The sequence below is a fragment of the Lepisma saccharinum genome, chromosome 7, assembly GCF_977018435.1.
Source record: "Lepisma saccharinum chromosome 7, izLepSacc3.1, whole genome shotgun sequence".
Lineage (NCBI taxonomy): Eukaryota > Metazoa > Arthropoda > Insecta > Zygentoma > Lepismatidae > Lepisma > Lepisma saccharinum.
The window spans coordinates 44,874,496-44,889,943 of NC_139235.1; the positions used below are offsets into that span (position 1 = coordinate 44,874,496).

At 34.8% G+C, this 15,448-nt stretch overlaps 1 protein-coding gene across 2 annotated transcripts in view; it reads right to left on the minus strand.

Moving 5' to 3' along the window:
* Nucleotides 1–3,914: 3,914 nt before the first annotated feature.
* The window catches only part of LOC145989836 (uncharacterized), a 159,089-nt gene continuing 147,555 nt past the window's right edge, over nucleotides 3,915–15,448 (minus strand). For both annotated transcript variants that reach the window (XM_083125236.1, XM_083125234.1), the window contains exon 3: nucleotides 3,915–7,430. In XM_083125236.1, coding sequence (XP_082981362.1) covers nucleotides 6,191–7,430 — 1,240 coding nt within the window. In that variant the 3' untranslated portion in view covers nucleotides 3,915–6,190. The remainder of the gene's footprint in view (nucleotides 7,431–15,448) is intronic.

The window sequence follows — 15,448 nt, forward strand, 5'->3', positions numbered from 1 at the left end:
TTACAGTTACAGCTATTTGATCTTAAAGCTAACTAATTACAGTAATATTTCTTCAAAAAAGTAACTGTTACTTGCCAACACTGTAAATATTTTATGGCAGTCAGATAACTTTGAAAAGTTATCTGTAGTCACATGAGGTTATGTTGCTAGCAATTCAGAATGGGCATATGTGTTACGATGATGTGGTACAGGTTAATTGCAGCAACAATTTCCTATGGAGTTTACATCTTCTTTCCACTACAAAAACCTTCTTCTTCTTTTTACAATCTCCCACTTAAAATACTGTCTATTTCATGTTAAAACACATGCTCAAATACAAAATGCTTGCCTCCCTCATGAATCCTTGAATTTCTTGACAGAATTGGATTGTGTCAAAAATATTTCTCAAATGCTTAATAGAAATAGAGCTTCTATCCTTTATGAATTCCTGAACGTTTTCTAAGATCTCCCTTGTGTCAAAAGCTTTTCAACAAATGAATTTTTGAATGCTCTTGAAGATATGACAACTCTCTTACTGATTTACAGCATATTGAACACACAAATTGTTTTTCTCAATATTAATTCTCCAATGTCTTCTAATATATTCCTTCTGTGCAAATGTTTTGTTACATGCTGAACATACATGGGGTCAGTCCACTTCAGATTGATCAGGGCTTCCAGGTCATAGTTTTGGATTTGGATTAAATTTGACAAGATGATTCAATCATGTGTGGAAGGTTTCTACACAAAATATGAGGTTCCCCTTGGAAATAGTTTTAGAGTTGTAGCCTGTGTAAGAAGATGGTGATCCAAATCTGAGAAATGTGCAACGAAGCTAATTTCAGGACCCAATAACTTCGGAACTATTGATCACAGCCTGGTGATATTTACACATCAATCAAATATCATTGCATCAAAATACCCACAGCTTGTTTACATTAGCAAATAATAAAATATAAAATATGCCCTCAAAACATTATACGTCAAAAAACATGCATATTTTGTGTGGCTGAAAACACTACTGTAATCCACCCAGGAAAGTGACCTTATCTTTCTTAGTTACCTCATGTGGGCCCAAGAAACACAAATTACATGGTTTCCATATCTTGCACACAGCTCATGTTACATGTGACTGAAGATACAAAAAGAATGGAAAAATTACAGGAAAATGGTGGATTTTTGAAATGGTGTATCACAACAGGGACAGATGATATCCACATCAAGTTGAGCACACTACGTATTCAGACCTTCCCGTAATGTGTGTCAAAATTCCAACTTGCTATTCCATGGCACTAGTGCACAGTAAATCTAGATCCTTAATTACAAAGTGAATTTTAAGGAGAAAGTTTAAAATTTTCCAAGGTTTTAAACAACATTTTATATCTTGGTAACTATAAATTTTATATTTTGGTAACTATGTTACAAATTATATCCTGTCCTTTTAGTAAGACAAAGCTACATGCCTATTGAAAAAATATTTTTTCATTCCCCACATAGATGATGAAAGTAAAAAAAAATATCTTATTTTCCTCACAAAATTAAAAATTTATCAGGCCCCACATAGGCACCACCAGAAAGTGAGGGTTCAAAACAGTACCTGCACATTGCCCAATATGCATTCCATCTCATATTAAGAATTGCACACTTGCTGCTGATACTTTCTTAGAAAAATATTCCCAAATGTAAAAGCATTGATGTTTTCTTGGCAGGAAACTATGAATGCTATAGTTAAAAATTACAACTTATTATCTTTAGTACACACTAGACTACACACCTATGGTCGAATAAACTTAAATTTCATTTATCAAGTAGAAGATGACAAAAGTTTAAAAAATCTAATTTTTTATGAAATTTGAACTTCGTCTGGCAGCCACATAGGCAAAGACAGGATGGGAGTGTTCAAAATAGTACATATTGCCAACTATGCGTTTCATCCTTGTGTTTAGAACTGCGCACTTGCTTTTGATGCTCTCGGAGAAAAAATAATTTCTAATGTAAAAACCGGAATTTTTTTTTTCAGGGGAGAAATTGCCCCACTCCGTTCAGTACAAATGTAACCAGAATCAAATTAATTAAACTTTACTAGTTACTAATAGGATGCCTCAAAGCTCATGTAGGAGTCAAACATGTATCTCCAAACAATACTTGTCACAGTATCCTCCAAAAGTTGAAAAACCAAATGTGAAATATATGTCACATCCCGGTATTTTTAAGGTTTGAAAACATGTATTGGAAAAGATAACCACAACAAAAAAATTAGGCTTTAACCTCCCAAAAAAATCACTAAAAAGGAAGTAGACAATTACATACAATTCTTGTATACATACACATACACACACACACACAGAAACACACGTTAACAGTGAGAGTTAAATGTCATTGGACATCCTTTTATTTCAGAAACTGAATGGAAACTTAAATATTTGAGGACATCAGAAAAAAGAGCCTACCTTCCAGGATAGAACTGCAACATGCAAGAATAACAAGTTGGAATTTTGACGCACAATAGGGTAACGTCTGATTATGTCATGTAGCTTGGATATCATCTATTCCTTTTGTGGTACACCACTTAAAAAATCCACCATTTTCCTTTATGTTTTCATTTTTTGTATCTTCAGTCACATGTAACATGAGTTTATAATGATAAAATGTGATTTTATTTATTATTCTTAGCTTTGCATCTAATTACAATTTGATCAAGAGAAACTAATATCTAGTATTATTATAATTTTAATGTATGAAAGAAAACAATAACAAGTTATCTTTCCTAACTTTTAATTACAGTAGAAAACTAAGAAATAATTTCACTAAAAAATAAAGGTTTTCCCTGATAAGCCAGTGGTTCTTGATCAACATGAGAAAACCCAATACAAAAAGTCAACACCTGTACTTTGAATTATCTTGGCGAAAGGAAAACAAGAAAAAATCTAAAGTTTCATTTGTTTATAAAAATATTAAACAGATTAACATGTAGGCCTACTTACGGATATCTTGCCGGCCTTTAGATTGGATTATAGCTATACTCTTCAAACTTTACAGGGGATCATCTATCAGAACTAGACTTGTGGGGTTTAACACATGAGAGATCTCGACAATAGTTATCCCTTATCCAAAAATCTTTGTTGTTCACTGAAAGTTCTGTCTTCTTTTCCTGGTGGTTCCTCGATGTCTCGAAGTTGAAGAAATTCCCTCTTTGCAACCTCGGCTTCACGATCAGCCCTGGTGTGCTTTGCTGCGACTGACGGGTTTCTTCCCCCATGGATACAATTAAGAATGTCAATCTAGGATCGCACTGGCTGAGCCATTTTACATAGTTGTTACAATAACGAGTCAGGAATCACAAGTTCTGTTTACACGTTCAGTCTTTGCCAATTCACTTCGGCTGATCACTCGCGAACTTGGCGTTTTATCGTCAGAAACTTAACGATCAAATATAATGTCCTCGAAGGTCTGCTAAAACTAAACAGACAGAGCACACTACTGCGACACCTTCCAGTCAAAATCTCTGCGCCAACTGCTGTAACCTCCCCACATGAAAAATGTACGAGCACTTATTCCCCATTGTCTTTGAGACAGTCTATTCTTTCAAAAGGGATGCCTTGATTCCTTTTACCTTTATGTAAACAATCGATTACAAGTTCTGTGCTAGATATGGAGGTAACCTAATGTGTCTCATGAGCGTACATCAGGGTTACTATAAAATATAACACCACTTTCCTGGGTGGATTTTCAGGTACACAAAATATGCATGTTTGGATATGAAATGTTTCTTAAGGCAAATTTTGGATTTATTTAGAGCTGAGCTGATACCAACTAGAACACGTTGTCTACCAAAATAACAAAAACAAAATTATTGACATTTTAATGACTTTTTCTTGACTTTTCTTTCCATTTTCTTGACTTCCCACCACCTTTCTCTTAACATTTATTTAATTACCCACTACTTAGGTATAGTTGGAAATCAAGAAAATGTATATTCTTATTCAATGAAAGATCCCTACCACAAGACCAGTTAAGATAAAAACTGAATCTGTACTTTAACAAGAAATTTAGACTTGCTTTAATCCATGTAAAAAATAATGCATCAGACTTCATCTTGGATGGAGAATGGCCACATTACTTTATTTGATATTTTTACAAAACTTTATGCATTTAAGAAACAAAAGAAACAAATCTTAACCACAACTCAATACAATTTTAGATTTCCAAATATTCAATTTTATTAAATCCGAGTACAAGAATGTAACAAGGTAAATTCAATATGCTGTAACAAAAAAAAAACACCCAAATTCTTGGCTACAAACATAATTTCTTAAACTTTTTATCTTGACTTTCTTGATCTACCTGTTCATTTCCGACTTTTTCTTGACATTCTTGACTGGTAGACACCCTGTAGAACTGACATAGATGTTGATCACCAATACTGATACTTGAAAATTGTAATAATCCAAAGTCATTCAAAAATATTGAATAATATGTATTAGAGCATATGTATTCCCCTATAATATTCATCAATTTAACAACATTTTTACTTTAATATATTCAAGAATCACATAAGAATATTAAATTACATGTTATGTTATTACAAAATTTAATTTTTTCACACACAAATAGTTCAAACCAAGAAGCAGCTTTGAATTTTCCGTAATTTGGAGGATAATGAGACAGTGTCATCCAAATCCACAATTATGACCTGGAAACATTTTTGAAATTGGTCGATTTAACATGGAATGACCCACAGGGCTCTGTCCAGTATGGATTCTTGAATGTCCTCTAAGAAGTTACCTGTGATAAAATGATATTTTACATGTTGTACAAACTTAGCACGTTTGCACACGTACCGATAAGATCGATGGCATATCCTACTTAGACATCGAGTCCACCAAGAAACAATGGGGCTAAATGGCAAAGGAGCACACATAGCTCTGTTTGACAAATTTCCTGGAAGGACCTTTCGATGGTTGAATGCATCGGAGCTCCCCTTGACACATCGAGAGTCGGGACCAGGCCCCTGCGACTCAGGCAATGAAAAAGAGGACACAGGCCCAAGTTATAAAATTTAGCTTGAAGTTCTTTGAAGCAGGGCAGTGATGCCAACCTTACCATAATGATGCTAGACCTATCACAATTCGAGTTTCGTTGACACCTATTTCTCTGCATTTGCATAATGGGAAAATCTAACATAATTTGCTAACTTGCTCCTCTGGGAAGGAGAAATTCACTTCAAAGAATGATATTTTGAGAAATTAAAAATAAAATGACATACAGATCTTAAATCCAAACATGCCTTTCCAAACACACTCTCTCCCATTCATCTTTTCTTTATTCTCCCGTTTACCTTGAAAGGAACATTTCACGGAAAGAACCAGTAGAAAGTTCTGGGGCATAAATAAAGCAAATGTTCCGCTCTATAATCGATCTCAAACTTTCTCTCCTTCAATGTTGAACTCATCTCGGAAAATAGATGCATCACCTACAATTACAAGCATCCTAAAAATAATCAATAAAAATTTACTGTTACTAATTATTATCAATAATAATAATTCATTGTTATTATTATTTAGCTCCTAGCAGAATTCATCAGCATTTAGCATAATTTCACAGATTTACCAGCTCTTACTTATCGAGAGGTTGGCAACACAGGGAAGGAAAAATCTGGCTTCCGTACCTCCAAGGTCATGGCGAGAACCCCAATTGTGTCTGTGCATGAAAAAACACAGTCAAAGTTGGTGTTGTCACGGAAAACTTCCCTGGCAAAAGAATGGTACATGTGCAAGCGCGCTTAGGGTTTGTCTCCACTATGAGTTCCTGAAGGTCTACTAAGATCTTGGTGGCAGGCAAAAGCTTTGTCACACACTGCCCATACATAAGGCCCCTCTCCAGTATGAATTTTTGAATGTCCTGTAAGATTTTGCTTGCAAGCAAATGATTTGTTACATGTTATACACACATAAGGTTTCTCTCCACTATAAATTCTTGAAAGTTGTATAAGATTTTCCTTCCGTAAAAATTATTTGTTACATGCTGAACATAAGTACATAGAGGCTTCTCTCCACTATCAATTCTTGATTGATTGACTTGGTGTTTTAAGTTTACTTTATGCACAGTAAGGCTAATCGGGACTGGACCTACACTTTAAAGTGGGATCCGAACCACTATGTGCCTCTACCGGGTATCGAACCTGGGACTCCTTGATTAAAAGGCAACGGTGCTACAACTGCGCCATTGGGGAGGCCTCACTATGAATTCTCTTATGTCTTTTTAGATCATCATTGCGTGCAAATGATTTATTACACACTGAACATATATAGGGCTTCTCTCCAGTATGAATTCTTGAATGTACTTTAAGATTTTCCTTGCATGCAAATGCTTTGTTACATGCTGAACATACATAGGGCTTCTCTCCACTATGAATTCTTGTATGTCTTTTTAGATCATCATTGCGTGCAAATGATTTGTTACACAATGAACATATATAGGGCTTCTCTCCAGTATGAATTTTTGAATGTACTTTAAGATTTTCCTTGTATGCAAATGCTTTGTTACATGCTGAACATACATAGGGCTTCTTCCCACTATGAATTCTTGTATGTTTTTTTAGTTCATCACTGCGTGTAAATGATTTGTTGCACACTGAACATATATAGTGCTTCTCTCCAGTATGAATTCTGGAATGTCCTCTAAGAGTTTGCTTGCAAGCAAATGATTTGTTACATGTTGTACACACATAGGGTTTCTCTCCACTATGAATTCTTGAATGTTGTCTAAGATATTCCTTCCGTAAAAATGCTTTGTTACATGCTGAACATACATAGGGCTTCTCTCCACTATGAATTCCTGTATGTCTTTTTAGATCATCATTGCGTGCAAATGATTTATTACACACTGAACATATATAGGGCTTCTCTCCAGTATGAATTTTTGAATGTATTATAAGATTTTCTTTGCATGCAAATGCTTTGTTACATATTGAACACACATATGGCTTTTCTCCAGTATGAATTCTTGAATGTCCTGTAAGAATTTTCTTGTGAGCAAATGATTTGTTACATATTGTACACTCATAGGGTTTCACTCCACTATGAATTCTTGAATGTACTCTAAGAGTATCCTTTCGAGCAAATATTTTGTTACACATTGAACAAACAAAAGATTTTCTTCTAGTTTCATTTTGCACATGAACCATAAGATCACATTTGCTATCAAACAAATTACTGCCATCCCTGCAAATGGTATAACTCTCTGAGTTATTAGACTTTGTGTAACCTCTTTCGCCTGTAGATTCCACATTACTTCCACTACTCTTTGTCCCAGAGAAGGATGTTGTCAACAGCACTGAGCTGCAGGTAAGAGATTTCAATGGAAGTAATTTCAATTTGTTGTTTTTGCTGGAAGCTAAGTAAGGCTCTTGATGAAGGGTACGTCTATTCAATTTGCATTCCAGTAATAACCTGAAAGCAGAGATATGTTATGAAACAAAATTTATGACAGAATATTTCAGAAAAAGCATATTAACCGTTTGGGACACACCCTTATTTCACTTATGAGTCATTCCATGTCAAATCAACACAGATATGTGCAATTTCCAACCTGACCATCTCCGATTTTCATGAAATTTGGAGAGTTGAAACTATGCATGGAACTTAGTAACTATGAACATTTTTAGTCTTGTGCGTCTCGTAATTGTTAAATTAATCAAGGTCAAAGTTAGCAGAAATTGCACTTTTTGAGCCCGCTTAGCTATACTAAATCTTCTGTAACTCCGTCACTATTTCGACTAGGAAGCTCACATAAAGTTTATTGTACAGGGAATTGAACAAGCTTTTCAGTGATATATAACAAGCCTACCTATGGATAAAAATATAATTTTGTCACGTGACCTTGACCTTTGACCTTGAATATCTCAAAACACGTAATCACCAAAAATCGTGAAAAAAATATATTTGGTCCCTCATGCCATACTCTAAAACATATCAAAAAATCATTCTGGGACTGCAATGGGATCAGTAGATACAAAATAATATGTGTAACTATGTGACTGATAAAAGCCCCATTACATGAACTATGACGAGTCAAAAGTCCCTTAACACCCTTTACAAAATGTAAAGGAGTTATCCTGTTCATGAAAGAAATAGGTTAGACACAGGGAGATCCCTACCTATGTGATTGTTCGCCATATTGAATCCAATGCAAAAATTTCAAAGGAAAGGTTGTGAAGTGATATACAAATCAGGCTAGAACTTCACGAGAAATGAAACGGTGAAGGTTTTTCCAAAGTATCTTTAGCCAGCAAAAAGTTATTACTGCATGCTTTTAACCATTTTCTCCTTTTCGAGGTGTTAAAAACAAAGCATTAGAATGTTCCTAACGTGTTAGGAACTCGTCGAGATCACGCTGACATCTTGGGAGAGAAAAAGTATACGCATCATTGCATATGATTTATTGCATATGATTTTAATCAGCAATATTCACCAAACACTTGAATAGTGTAGAGTATCGGGAAAAGTATCTCAAACAATTACGTGACACTTCCTTTGGAATGAAAAATTCTTCAGTGACGAGGCTAATTTTTATGTTCCTGGTAAAGTTAATAAAAATTATGTGCAATACCTGTGATCTGATAATCTACAGTAGACCGATCCCAGCCGAATGGTTGTTGCTGGTAAGCTAATGGTGTGGTATAGTGTACGAATAACGGGAATGGTTGGTCCATATTCAACAAGGGAACCTTAAATGGTGAGGGCTTCTTGGATGTGTTCAGTTAAGGTTTTTCATCCTTGCTTACGGGATATGGCACTTTTCCAGAGTTTTGAATCAGGACAGTGTATGACCACACTATGTGAACATTTTGGCAATTTCTTCATGGTAAATTTCTGGGTCGATTGATGGGCAGACGGCGATCTATTAAAAGGCCTGCACATTCCCCAGATCTAACATCTTAGGAAGGACTTTTACCTTCAGAAACATTTGAAGAGAATGGTGCATGCACTAAAAGTCCCTGATATTGACCATCTGAGAGAAGGCATTGTTGTTGCTTGCAATGATGTTGCACCTGTTACACTGCCAAATATTCTATGTGAGTGTGAGAGATGTCAACGAGTGTGCTCACAGGAATATTGACAACACTATAATGTGCATATATTGTAAGTGAAAGATATGCGTATAACGTCTTGCTGCCCAAAAATAAGTTAGAAAAACCTTCACCGTTTCATTTCTCGTGAAGTTCTAGCCTGATTTGATATATCATTTCACACCCTTCCCTTTGAAATTTTTGCGTTGAATTCAATATGGGGGTCAACAATGTGCTGGACTTGCGCTTGACACACATAGCTAGGGATCTCCCGGAGTCTAACCTATTTCTTTCATGAACAAGACAACTCCTTTACATTTTGTAAAGGGTGTTAAGGGACTTTTGACTCGTCATAGTTCGTGTAATGGGGCTTTTATCAGTCACATAGTTACACATATTATTTTTTATCTTCTGATCCCATTGCAGTACCAGAATGATTTTTTGATATGTTTTAGAGTATGGCATGAGGGACCAAATATATTTTTTTCATGATTTTTGGTATGACATGTTTTGAGATATCCAAGGTCAAAGGTCAAGGTCACGTGACAAAATTATATTTTTATCCATAGATAGGCTTGTTATATATCACTGGAAAGCTTGTTGAATTCCCTGTACAATAAACTTTATTTGAGCTTCCTAGTCGAAATAGTGGCGGAGTTACAGCAGATTTAGTATAGCTAAGCGGGCTCAAAAAGGGCAATTTCTGCTAACTTTGACCTTGAATAATTTAACAATTACAAGACAAACGAAACTCAAAATTTTCATAGTTACTAAGTTCCATGCATAGTTTCAACTCCCAAAATTTCATGAAAATCGGAGATGGTCAGGTTGGGGGCTGTGTTGATTTTGCATGGAATGACTCTTATGTGAGCAATCGCATGTTTTACTTTTTACAACATATATTAACTAGCTACTTTCACACGCTTACTTTATTTTGTACTTCTTGACCTCTCTTTCATGTTTTTGTATTTATATATTTTCTTTATTGTTTTAATCTATTTATTTACTGGATAAGATTTTAATTTTGGAGGCACCATGCAGTGTGGATTGGATCTCACTTTAAACTGTAGGTCCAGTTCCACTTATGCTATATGTACTATATGTCCAGAAAGTAAATGCTCAGTTGATGGTGGCATTGCAATGAAAACTTCAAGGATGAAAAATTTTGAGGTAAAATGTGTAACTGAACACATCATTCCCACTTCAAGTTTATTGAAACTAAGATACTCTCTTTTCTGGGAGTTGCATCCCAATAATATATTCCATAAGGATTTCCATGGGTGGCAGAATGTAAAAAATTGTAGCGATCTGGAAAAACAACTACATCTGAAACAGAATGAGCGAGAAGAAATACTCGTTGCCAGTGGTGAAATAATTCAAAAACTTACATGATAAGTAAATAATGACCTACCAGTAGAAGTTGTAGGTGAGTGGTTAGTGTTACAATTTCACATTCTGAAGGATGCATGTTCGACCGAGGTTAGTGTTTTTTTTTTTTTTTTTTTTTTTTTTTTTGCCAATAAGGCTCCACATGTGTGTGTTCGAATCAGCATTTACACTGTGAAACTTTTTTTAATTGTGTAGCCACAGATTCTCGAATACATGGGATGCGGGAAGTGCATACCATATGCATTTGTATTCTTTTTACACTTGTGGACCAAACATGGACCTGTATTTTTAGTCAAAATATGTCCTGTAAGACATTTCACTGTGATTATAAATTACATGCCTCTATATTTTCAACTTTAAGTGATTTCGAGTTTGTTGATACAAGTTTGCATTGTCACCTACAAATATGTTTAATTTAATATTTATCTAAAGATATATTGTTCTGGAATCCTAAAATATGGACGAATCAGACGTCTATACTTTTACACAGCATATGGATACTAGAAATGTAAATCGGGACGATAATGATCGATCAAAAAATTATATGTTAAAGGTAGTCTTCAGAACATTATTTACGCTATTCTTATATATAGTTACAGATTTTACAACACAATTATAATGATAAGATCTGTTATACTTCAGACGACTCATATAACCTACTATGTTCTTAGCTACTCTATTTTTAGTTTCAAAAAATTGAAATCTATGCAGTGTAAATTCTATTCATAATTCAACCTAATTTTTTTAAATAACAGCTCGAATTTTTGACCTGGTTGCTGAGAATTCCACATTAACATTCCACTGTTTCTTGATCTTGCACGAAACGCAAAGCAAGACCTGTATGTCTGGTTCACATGCCTTTCCACATTTTGTAAGAGGTTATATATCACGTAGTTACTCTCATAAAACAATTACATTTTTATTAAAAATAACAGTTGCTTAATTAATTCCATCGTAAGTATATGGTACACTAGTTGGCACTGCACTGTAAAAAAAAAAGCTGTCTGTGCTTGGATTTAGAGGCAATATTTAATAGCACAGTAAACCAATGATGCACTAAGCATAAAATATAGTCCCATCAATTCCATGCAACACTAGTTTTAAATAATACACTGTTTATTGTTTTTATTATTACATTTATTTTATTCATCTCATTTTATGGTTTTAAATTTATTAAAGTAGTTTTGTATTGATCAGTATCAAAACTATTTGCAACTTGTATTAAAATGTATAAACATTTGTCATCAAATATGCAATAAATATATCACAGACTTACATTGATTGGCATTCTATTATTTAAAAAAAATGCTGTACGAGGAGAATCAAACCGGGGAACCTTCGTGTGGTGAGCAGGTATCGTAATGACTGGACCACACAGTCCTTCTTGATTTATTGCTTATATGCTCATACTCATGTCTTCAAACCATATTGGACTATTTTATCTAATATTCATAGAAAATATTGCAAACAGAATATTACAATTAAACTGGCATTTTTCGAAACTACGAAACATTATGTTTTCTTGTTAACTCATAAGTATTGAAAATGAAGGAATTTGCAATTCCGTCACAGACAGGATAGCCCATGTCATGTATGATTCAACAGTCTTACTTACAGAAGCCTGCGAGCTGAGCATGTACAGTTCAACGATTGGCAAGCATCGTAATCTCTGCCTGAGACCACAATTCACACAGTCGACGTGAAGGTTCTCTCAGCAGTATGACATCATCCTTGGTTGATTTGCAGCGGAGTGCCCAGGAATTTGTACACGAGGCGTATGGGATTTTATAATTTCTATTTTTTCAAAAAAATATTTAATTTTTTTATTTTCTTTTTATAAGAATCAACTTTTATTTTACCTCACAGTTGGGCGTCAAACACTTAAGATTTTCACTAATATTTCACTGTTCATGTTATTGTCTCATGTAGGAAGTAATTTAGTATTGGAGAAGTTATGTGGAAAAACACATCCCAAGTGATATTGACAAGTAATTAGATTTATCAGAAGAAGAGTTTTCATATTCTCCCTCATATAAATGTACAAAAGCAATAATTCTACTAAATAAAAAGGGTTGGTATTACAAGAGATTTGAACCTGCGACCTTCAGACAACTGGGACAGCTTTTTACCACTTTATCATTCAATCAAATGAAGTTGAAATTGTGTCTTGTTTTCATATTCTCCCTCATATAAATGTTCAAAAGCAATAATTCTACTAAATACAAAGGGTTGGTATTACAAGAGATTTGAACCTGCGACCTTCAAACAACTGGGACAGCATTTTACCACTTTATCATTCAATCAAATGAAGTTGAAATTGTGTCTTAAGAGTCCTCAGTAATCTTGCAAACTTCATTAACATACCTGATGTTTCTCATTAGTTTATTTTTACAACCTGGAATAGACTTGAGGTCTGTAACTCAGAACTAGACTTCTGTGATAGCTTATTCTCTCCAGTCTGATCTAATGTGACAAATCTCATGGCATTTTTTACATGTTCCAGATAATATCTCATACAGACGTTAGTCGAAGATTTGGCCACAGCCACAGAGCACTTACTCTCTAGACATATAGTACATAAACTGTACTTACAACACCAATTCTGATATTCTAAATTCGTTTATTATGTTATGTTGGTGGCAAGATTTTTTCAAGAATACAAAAAACTTGTAATGCAAGAGATTATTCATTACAGTATTTTAATAATTCACTTAAACTTATATGAAAAAAAATAAAAACACATTCAAAATTACACAAACAATGAAATTATATAAGTGGAACCATTGACGACTGAATTCACTAGTCTTCTATCCTAGGTTACCATCAACACAATGTAAGCAAATGTCTCGTTTCTGGACATGCCGCTTCTCGAGAATATTTTGCTTCTATTCTTGGAAATCTGACCAAATTCTGTCATGTAATCACTTCCTGTTGATAACGCAGGGGAACATTCTTTTTCTCATTTTCTGTTGCATTTGATTTTTCAATTGTTTCTATATAACTTTTGAATGCTGATTTCAAATATGAAATCAATGTTCGCGTACATGCTATAGTTATCATGCAATTTGAAACTTTTACTTTTGAGAAAAAGGACACCCATTTGTATTTACATTGGGGGTAGGTGGATAATAACACTTAGATTTACCCGAACCATGCACTAAAACACCTTGGATTGATTCTTTGAATGTATTTTCAAGTCCAGTTTATGTGTAGAAAGAAAAATCGGGACTGGACCTGTAGTTTAAAGTGGGATCTGACCATTGTGTGCTTCCACCGGGTAACGAACCCAGGATACCTTAATGATAAGTTGACAACATTCCCACTACGTCATCTGAAAGGCCCTAAAACACACTTTTTTTGCTTTTTCATATCAGATCATGGCATCTTCACTTAGACATATGAAAGCAGCTGAGTTACGAGTATTAGCATGCAGGCTGGAAGAAAAGATTATACTACACTGATAAGCGAAAGTGTCATATTTCAGAAAGTGAGAGCATATTTTTGTGGACTTCTTTTCAGAATACAAGCACTGTTTACTGTTATGATATCCCAGGCCTTCTCACCCAATTAGGTCTTACCTCGTATAGTCCAAAAGATGGCAATTATTACTCAATAGCTATAAGCACAGTATCATGTTTTCTCTTGCACAACAGGAATGTCTATGGATTAGTTCCAGTTGGTCACTGAGTGCATTTGTGAGAAGAACATAAGTACATAAAAGAGCATGTCAAAGGAGACAGGACAAGAATATGATGGTAGACTACAGTTGCCAGAGAGATTGCCCTGAGCAAGTTCACAAAGCAAGAGCTACAGGCGCAAATTGTTTCCTGAATAGAACCTATTTGAACTTTGCATGCTATCCATATCAAATATCTTATATTGCCTTCTGTCTACATGTAGACATATGTGTCATTTTCTTTTTTTAAAAAAAGACTTAATTTCATACTCATATTTTACTATATTGAATACATGTTTAATACTCCAAACAGTGCTTTTATCTTGTCATATTTTCAAACTGTAATGCATATTGTAATGCACATATATGTGTTTGTGAATAAGTTAAGTATATCTTCACCAAGATGGTTGAATGTGAATTTAAAATTTTGGGTGCGTCAGCACTAAGGCTATTTTGAACCCATCAAATTATATGGGGTCCAGCCCTTTATCGTTACACATAACAACTCTAACGTTGCATAACTAAAATCATAAAATATTAAAATCTTCTGACTTTCGTTAAAAGCTGAGGCTGTTAAGGAGCACTCGGCACAAATAAGGACAAAATACAGGACAACACAAACAAAATTATACTGGCCATGGGACCAGTTGCCAGAGCCTCGTTACTCTGCAGTCCAGGGTGTACTACGTGGAAGTAAGGTAGACTATTGGGTGCACTACGTGGAAGGAGCACCCCTTACACCCCTCACCAAGATGGTATCCAAGGTGGCATCCAACTTTAAAATGTTGAATTGAATTTTGAAAAATGAATAAAGTGAAAAATAAAAAATGTTGAATTGCAAAAAAAACTAGAGCTTACAGAGAAAAACTGACCTCAGATCTGAAATCAGTACACACAAATTAGGTTAGAATAAGTGATGGTATCAATGCAACAAAAATTTTGTTCCCCAGTGTAATGATCTGCAAGACGTCTCTCCACTCCTACTGCTCTCCCAACTTGGGAGTTTCCTGCACCTTTCATAGACACATCTTTAATTGCCCTCCCAAAGGCAGAAACACCAATTGTTTAATACCAGCACAGGTACTTGAAGCCTCATGCAAATATCCCAATTTTAATGAGTTCTATACATATGGGTCCAAGAGAGTTGAATCAATTGGTTGCACCTTTGTCCTTAACTCTCAAAGTTAAAATTACTCATTACATCCTGTCTGTTCCATCTATACAGCAGAGTTGTACGCCATCCTCAAGGCACTGGACTTTGCTGATGTCAATGCTCTGAGGAAAGTACTTGTCTGGACTGATTCGACCAGTGTGCTTCAGACTCTGCAATCACC